Here is an 8,329-nt window from a genome sequence, read left to right as displayed (position 1 = left end):
AATAAAGTCAGTTTAATTTTTGCACTGGACCACACAGCACAGAAGTTTTTCTCTTGCGATCTTAAACCCACGAAACATTTAACACCCTATACCCCATAGATCTATCATATATCTATCACCCATGATAACAATGGGGTTGAGTGGATTAGAACACATGCCTTCAGGCACACTACATTTGTCAGAGGTCTAGGTTTACCTTGCCCTTCTACAGCTTAACCCCATACACAAAAAGCCCAATCTGAGGCTTAGGTGTAGGGGCTAGACAGCTCTAAAGGATGGGTTAAGCTTCTACGAATCTTATTCTCCCTTGGGATCAATTTAATTTGAAAAAACCCATTTACTGATGAAAATTTGGGGGGGGGGGACACTAAGTTTTCTCGCCGCAACCTCCGATTGCGGGTATCTTGCGCGTCAGAGTCCTCGAGTTCGATTTCCGGCGGAGGCAAATTTTTTTCGGATCTGTTTTTGCTATTAAGGGTGAACTCGTGAGGACAATTGAGTAGCTACCAGTGGCGGCATTACTAGTGTGAAAAGATAAATGGGAAATATTAGGAAAGGAGGCACTTGGTAATTCCGTTATACCCAGATACCCACAAAGTTGTGAAGAGGCCCTCTGCTTCATTACAAACAATTCATGATTAAAGCAGCTTTTTTCCACTGAAAGGCTCTTTTAGGAAATTCATAAATTTAATCTTTTCTTATCTAGTCACTTGAAGACCTGGGATTTAATTTTCCAATTTTCCGTACCTAGTTATTTTTGGATTTATGAAATCGAAATCAATTTTTTTTTTTTTTTCTCCCAGGTCTTTTTTCATCCTATTATTAATATTTACTTCTTTTTAACACACCCATCTATTTTAGCTACAGTAATATTTGTACTCTAATTTTTTGTTATTTTATTCCATGTTGTTGTGTTGTGTCCGTCTCATTATTTATTTAATTTTATTAACTATTTTTATGTTTGTATTTGTATTTTCCCCCAGGTTTAATTTTATGTATTTCTGTAGCTAACATTCCATAGTGACCCTGTTATTTTTATTTTTATTTTTTAATTGTGTTTCTAAAATCAACCTATAAATTTTTGTAAGGGCAGCTAATATTTAGAGTAATTTAGAGAAATTAAACCATCAAAAAATTAACTTTTCCCTTTTTGAACACGAAAAAAGATAAGATAAAGTTGTTCTTTTGATGATTACATCAGCAATATTCAACTCTGCCCACAAGATGATTTTTCCCTGTGTAAAATAACTCTCATAGGTACTATTTCCTCATTTCCTATTTTTATGTTTGTATTTGTATTTTCCCCCAGGTTTAATTTTATGTATTTCTGTAGCTAACATTCCATAGTGACCCTGTTATTTTTGATTTTTTAATTGTGTTTCTAAAATCAACCTATAAATTTTTGTAAGGGCAGCTAATATTTAGAATAGAATATACCTTGTTTATCCTGCCCGAATAGGACTGAAAAGTCCCTTTACCCCAGCAGTCTAAACAAAAGGTCTCGTATATTTGATGGGTTAAAGAATAATACATACAACTAACAATTCAGTAAAAAGACCTTGCTTAACTAGAAAAAAAAGGTAAATTTAAATTAATAGAGTAATTTAGAGAAATTAATTAAACCATCAAAAAATAAATTTTCATTTTTGAGCATGAAAAAAGATAAGATAAAGCTGTTCTTTTGATGATTACATCAGCAATACTCAACTCTGCCCACAAGATGATTTTTCCCTGTGTAAAATAACTCTCATACTATTTCCTCATTTTCCTCTCTCTGTCGGTAGCTCTTTCTAATTCTGAAGTACTTAAGGTACATTTCATTTTTATATTATTTTCTTGTGAACTTCATATTATTTTATACTCCTATTTCATTGACTTCTTGAGGTTGTATACACAGTTGTTAGGACCGGATAATTATAAATTGTACATATTGTAGATTTATTCACCTTATTATTGTGCAATATTAGTCAACAAACACACGGGCATAACCAAACGATGTGTCTGGGGCACTTGTTAGTATTAGTTCCTAAATTATCATTTATCAAAGCATATTGGACAGATATCGTGTCTTAAGCATCTTATAAAACACTAGATTTTTTCCGTAATTTCGTAAACATTTGAAAAAAAAAAAAAAAAAAAAAAAACCCTTTTAGCTACCTCTGGGTGCCAAAATTTATTATCATTTTTCCGTGTGGCACTTTGTTAACAGGACTATCCACTAGCGTTTATAACAATCCAGTCAAATATTCATGTTACAATAGTTTGAGATGTTTTGGTTATGCCCCTCCCTAATCATATAAATTAACATAGATTTAAGTATCTAGAATTTAATAGTCCCCAATGAACTGATGCACTATAGCACATATCCTTGTTTGCATCCAAAATTACCTGAGTTTTGACCACCCACACTAACCCAAATTACTTTGGAAAAAAAACTTAAAGGACTTACTTTTATATTAGAAACTAAGTTTCGAAAACTATATTGGAAGTGACATTCATATCTCCATAACCACATGTAATCTTGTATTCTAATGTGAAGCTGAAATTAAAAATGAGCTTCAAATAAAAAGCAAGGCAAGTATTGATTTCAATAAAATTGGCAGTTTCCTTTTATTTATTTTACAAATAGGATTTTTCAGCCCTGATCCAGAAAAAAAGACAAGACAAACCTATCTAATAAACGGAACATTTCAGGTTGGTATAAAAAATAAAACTATTGCACATTTTATTCAACAAAATGTTTGATCAGGGACCTATTCCACGAATGACTCTCACTCTACGCACAGAAAAAATGTACTGCTTTGACAGATTTTCTGAGCCAAGGAGATAAGTAAGGAGTTGCCACAGTCATTCGTAGAATAGGGCCCCAGAAATTACAAAATAAAATATAAACAAAATCAAATAAAACATCCCTAAAGGGAATTTAGCTGCTGGTGCACACGTATCATTATTTTATAGCCTCACGAAAAAATCGTGGACAAAGGAGACTTCATTTCTTGCCAGTGTAACTGGGTGTGTTTTCTGTAAAAAAAAAAAAAAAAAAAAAAAAAAAAAAAAAAAAAATCCTTTCAAGAATACTCTCAATCCTGTCTAATCTTCTTCTTATGAAACAAATACTTCCTCAGTCTCAGCTCAACCGTGGCCCTACAATCCCCCTTCACCTCATCCTCCAGCCTGATCTTAACCTTCCCGCTCTTCCCAAACGTACCCTCAACAACCCCAGTCTCTCCAGTGGACAACCTTACTTTGAAATTCACAAACACATCCACATAATTCAGCTGATTCTTACCGAAAAGGTTCTTACAGATGATCTCGGTTGGGTTGACCACGCGATCGATTTGTCCGCACTTGGTCTTGCGTTTGTAAACATTCAGCGCGGTAAGGTCGTAGTTTTTCTCCGTGAAGTTATGCCTCATGCGGCCGTGAAATGCAAGCCGGCAAGAGGTGCTGTGTACCACTGTGTCTAGTTAAGGTCGTAGTTTTTCTCCGTGAAGTTATGCCTCATGCGGCCGTGAAATGCAAGCCGGCAAGAGGTGCTGTGTACCACTGTGTCTAGCTTGGAGCCGATGATTAAACTACTTGGGGGCGCGAGGATGGGCTTCTCGAATTCTAGGAGGGCGAAGTAGCCGGCAGTGGGGGTGTCCCGGGAGATTTCGTCTACATATAGGTAATGCTCGTTGGGGTCAAAGGTTAGCGCGACTTTGTCCCCGGATCCGTTGTCTTTGTCACGAGGCAAATTGTTTTCAACTTCGCCTTCAGACATAGATTTGTTTTCAACTTTACCATCTGGCGTAGTTTTATTTTCAATTTTGCCATCAGATATATTTTTGTTTCCAATTTTGGGCCCAGTTTCGCCCAAATCTCTGTCTTCAGGAACAGCTTCATCTCCCATATTGGTAACTTTCATTCCCTCTATACTTGCTTCCAAAGGATCCTGATAAGTTCCATGGAGGGCCTTACCATTATCGATGGACTTTTGACTGTGATCATTTTGTTCGCTTTGGAAAATGGTAATTTTGGCGCAATTTTGGGCCCAGTTTCGCCCAAATCTCTGTCTTCAGGAACAGCTTCATCTCCCATATTGGTAACTTTCATCCCCTCTAGACTTGCTTCCAAAGGATCCTGATAAGTTCCATGGAGGACCTTACCATTATCGATGAACTTTTGACTGTGATCATTTTGTTCGCTTTGGAAACAATTTTGGGCCCAGTTTCGCCCAAATCTCTGTCTTCAGGAACAGCTTCATCTCCCATATTGGTAACTTTCATCCCCTCTAGACTTGCCTCCAAAGGATCCTGATAAGTTCCATGGAGGGCCTTACCATTATCGATGAACTTTTGACTGTGATCATTTTGTTCGCTTTGGAAAATGGTAATTTTGGCGAGAACGGTATCATGTCCTATGCTGCAATGATATTTTCCTGAAATAGAGGGGACATACTCGTAGGTTTAAATAGTAGGTATTCTAATAGTAGGTATTTTAAATAGTAGGTATTCTAATAGTAGGTATTCTAATATTAAATAGTAGGTATTTTAAATAGTAGGTATTCTAATATTAAATAGTAGGTATTCTAATAGTAGGTATTTTAAATAGTAGGTATTCTAATATTAAATAGTAGGTATTCTAATAGTAGGTATTCTAATAGTAGGTATTCTAATAGTAGGTATTTTAAATAGTAGGTATTCTTCTTCTTCCTAGCCTTTTCCTATTTAAATAGGGGTTGGCTTTTGTTAGTCTCTTCAGACATCCCTATTGTGTACCTCATGGGGTTAGGAAAATGTTTGGCCCCAAGGGGAATCGAACCCGCGACCTAGCGCTTACAAGGCAAGCTCGCTACTTTCCAAGCTAACTCTCTTACTTTTTACTTTTCTTATCCTATAGGAAGGAAAGTAATGCAGGTAAGTAGGTCATTTTTTTTTTGACATTTATTTATTCAATCAAATAAATTTTATAGATCTCATTCCCGTTAACCCAGCACCTAAATGGGAAGGATAACTATAGTGTCTCTTGTCTCTTCACACCTATCTATTGAGGGACATACTACGTGTTGGGCATGCTATGACACAGAGTTGTCTTACCTTTAGATTTGATACTGTGCTTGTAATATTTAATAAAGTTCAAATCAGTAACACAGGCGTACGTGGATTTCAAATAGTTTTCCGAAGTCACAAGTCCCCTCTCAAACAGTTTACAATCGACTTGAGTCACACACAAACCCACACGGTCGCCTTTGATAGCGAGATCGACACTCTTGCGAAAGATTTGAATTGATTTGACTTTCCTGGTTATTTGTAGGGCAGGGATTTCTATCACCTAAAGTGGAGACGAGAATCGTACAATGAAATACACTAAAACTTATCACGTCGGAATAATAAGAAAGATTTCTTATTATTCCAGCCTAGTTAGGTTGGTTGGTTAGCGCGTCTGCCTTGTAAGCGTTAGGCCGCGGGTTCGATTCCCGCCCGGGGCGGATTTTATCCTGAACAGATAATTTCGTTCTCAGAGCGGCTGGCTTTCTCATGTCCTGTCTTCCTTCTCTCTTCGATTCCGGGACGTTAAGACCTTAGCAGTTACAGTTCCTTCTATCAAACCTCTTGATTTCAGGAATGCAGCAATACCACTTACATCATTCACTCGATTTTCTTTGAATATCAGCTCTGATGACATCACTATATCGGTATCTCGGTCTTCCTCTTGGTCTCATACCTTCCATTCTCATCTCATACCTACATTTTCTTTGGTAGTCTCTCACTGTTCATTCTTTTCATATTGTCCATACCACCCAAGTCTTCCTTTTCTCAGACATTTATTTATTCAATCAAATAAATTTAAAAGATCTCATTCCCGTTGACCCAGCACCTAAATGGGAAGGAGAACATATTTAATAATAGTCTCTTGTCTTTTCACACCTATCTATTGAGAGACATACTACGTGTTGGGCATGCTATGACACAGAGTTGTCTTACCTTTAGATTTGATACTGTGCTTGTAATATTTAATAAAGTTCAAATCAGTAACACAGGCGTACGTGGATTTCAAATAGTTTTCCGAAGTCACAAGTCCCCTCTCAAACAGTTTACAATCGACTTGAGTGACACACAAACCCACACGGTCGCCTTTGATAGCGAGATCGACACTCTTGCGAAAGATTTGAATTGATTTGACTTTCCTGGTTATTTGTAGGGCAGGGATTTCTATCACCTAAAGTGGAGACGAAAATCGTACAATGAAATACACTAAAACTTATCACGTCGGAATAAATAAGAAAGATTTCTTATTATTCCAGCCTAGTTGGGTTGGTTGGTTAGCGCGTCTGCCTTGTAAGCGTTAGGCCGCGGGTTCGATTCCCGCCCGGGGCGGATTTTATCCTGAACAGATAATGTTTGTTCTCAGAGCGGCTGGCTTTCTCCTGTCCTGTCTTCCTTCTCTCTTCGATTCCGGGACGCTAAGACGTTAGCAGTTACAGTTCCCTCTATCAAACCTCTTGATTTCAGGAATGCAGCAATACCACTTACATCATTCACTCGCACACAGCCTTCCAGTATACTGCCAGTAAATATGGTACCCTGACCTCTGATGCTGAAGCAATGGTCCACAGCCATCAGCATGGGTCCTTTCTGTCTGTCCTGTCCTCCTTCTCTCTTCGATTCCGGGACGCTAAGACCTTAACAGTTACAGTTCCTTCTATCAAACCTCTTGATTTCAGGAATGCAGCAATACCACTTACATCATTCACTCGCACACAGCCTTCCAGCATACTGCCAGTAAATATGGTACCCTGACCTCTGATGCTGAAGCAATGGTCCACAGCCATCAGCATGGGTCCTTTCTGCTTTGTATCCGATGGCAATTCAATAGACTCAATGAGAACTTGCTTCAATTCATTGATACCTGGGAAGAGAAAACAAAATCTAGTGACATTATTTGGCCCACCTCTGTGGCCGCGTGGTCAAGAGCACTCACTTTCAACCTGGAGGTGCTGGGTTGGAATCCCAGCCAGGGTGGAAATTTTCTGACCGAATTTTCATGGATGTAACAAGGTTTCTTTAAATTAGATTTAAAGAAACCTTGTTATTAGCTGGACCATTTTGGGACCAACTTAGTTTAAGCAAAGTCTGACTCTATGGTATAGGTAATTAACATTTTGAGACCAACTTTTACTAAAAACAATTTTTTTTGTTTTTTTTTTTTTTTTTTTTTTTTTTTTAAAAAAAAAGAGGTTTAATAGAGGGAACTGTAACAATAGAGGTCTTATCATCCCGAAATTGAAGAGAGAAAAACAGAACAGTTTGGGAGAAATCTGTTCCAAGCTGAAATTGGTCAGCCATCCCAAAAACAAACCTATTCTGTTTAAGATAAAATTTGGTCCGCGCGGGAATCGAAGTGACCTAGTGCTTACAAGGCAAGAGCGCTACCTTCCAAGCTAACTAGGCAACTAGGCTGGCCAACTTTAAACTCGTTTTTTTCTTTTTCATACTCGTAAGATTCTTTAATGATTTTTTTTCTTTTTTTCAGATGTTATTTGTTTCGTTCTATCCGACGGACGTCTATTAGAATGCAATAGTGGTCAAGTATGTTTAAAATATCTGCCCCATTGTGTTCCCAAACGCTGTCTACACATACACCCGTTCAGTTTAGTGTATTCTGATGATCATAGTACATTCCTGTATAATCTTAATGAATCAACTGATGAGAAGCTTGCTGTGAAAGGTGGGTACATATTTTATTATTTTAACGATTAAGATCGTGGTTACATATGTACCGGGTTGAGATAGGCAAGGTTGGTAAACTAACCTTGTTTTTAAGTTCCCACTCCCATGCCAAACTGTGGAAACAATATCCTGTCTCAACCCAACCCGGTACATAACCAAAACCTAAGAGATCTCTAGAATAGAGAATATATTATACATTTGGGTAAAAATTATGAATAAAAGGTCGATTCCTACGTAAAAAGATGCGAAGAATCCAAATCTGTAGTCAAAACACCAAAAATGTGTCTTTCAAAGGTCGTAAATTCAATTTTTATTTGCCGTTCTAATAGCTAAAGTTCAAACAGTTGTCACGTCAAGATATAAGGAATGTGCACAAACGTATGCGTACAAACACATTACACTAACGTTAAACACATTACACCTGCAAGGGAGCGTGCTTGGGAAATTGATGTGACGTCATCGCGTACGGGAGCGTATATCCTGACGTCAAAATACACGATTTACTTTTTTTTTTAATATTTCGTTCGTTTTTACTCAATATGTACTTGATTGGTTAATTCCAGGGGTGATCGACATGAGTCATTGCAGCGGGCATCTATTCCTGCTGACAATTCAAG

The 8,329-nt window shown here is 37.5% G+C and overlaps 1 protein-coding gene across 1 annotated transcript; it reads right to left on the bottom strand.

Annotated features, from left to right (window-relative positions):
* Positions 1 to 3,036: 3,036 nt before the first annotated feature.
* On the bottom strand, positions 3,037 to 6,924 carry LOC103521188 (selenocysteine-specific elongation factor). The gene is made up of 9 exons (XM_026831988.1): positions 6,728 to 6,924; positions 5,933 to 6,201; positions 5,853 to 5,859; positions 5,626 to 5,655; positions 5,079 to 5,313; positions 4,322 to 4,420; positions 4,085 to 4,148; positions 3,501 to 3,896; positions 3,037 to 3,411 (listed from the first exon to the last, which is right to left on the bottom strand). The coding sequence occupies exons 1-9, from the start codon at positions 6,818 to 6,820 to the stop codon at positions 3,081 to 3,083; spliced, it is 1,524 nt and encodes a 507-aa protein (XP_026687789.1). The 5' UTR covers positions 6,821 to 6,924; the 3' UTR covers positions 3,037 to 3,080.
* Positions 6,925 to 8,329: the final 1,405 nt, after the last annotated feature.

This window comes from Diaphorina citri, unplaced genomic scaffold, assembly GCF_000475195.1.
Source record: "Diaphorina citri unplaced genomic scaffold, Diaci psyllid genome assembly version 1.1 scaffold4700, whole genome shotgun sequence".
In the NCBI taxonomy this organism is placed as follows: domain Eukaryota; kingdom Metazoa; phylum Arthropoda; class Insecta; order Hemiptera; family Psyllidae; genus Diaphorina; species Diaphorina citri.
The sequence above is the reverse complement of the archived record's forward strand: the minus strand, read 5'-3'. Positions and strand labels throughout refer to the sequence as shown.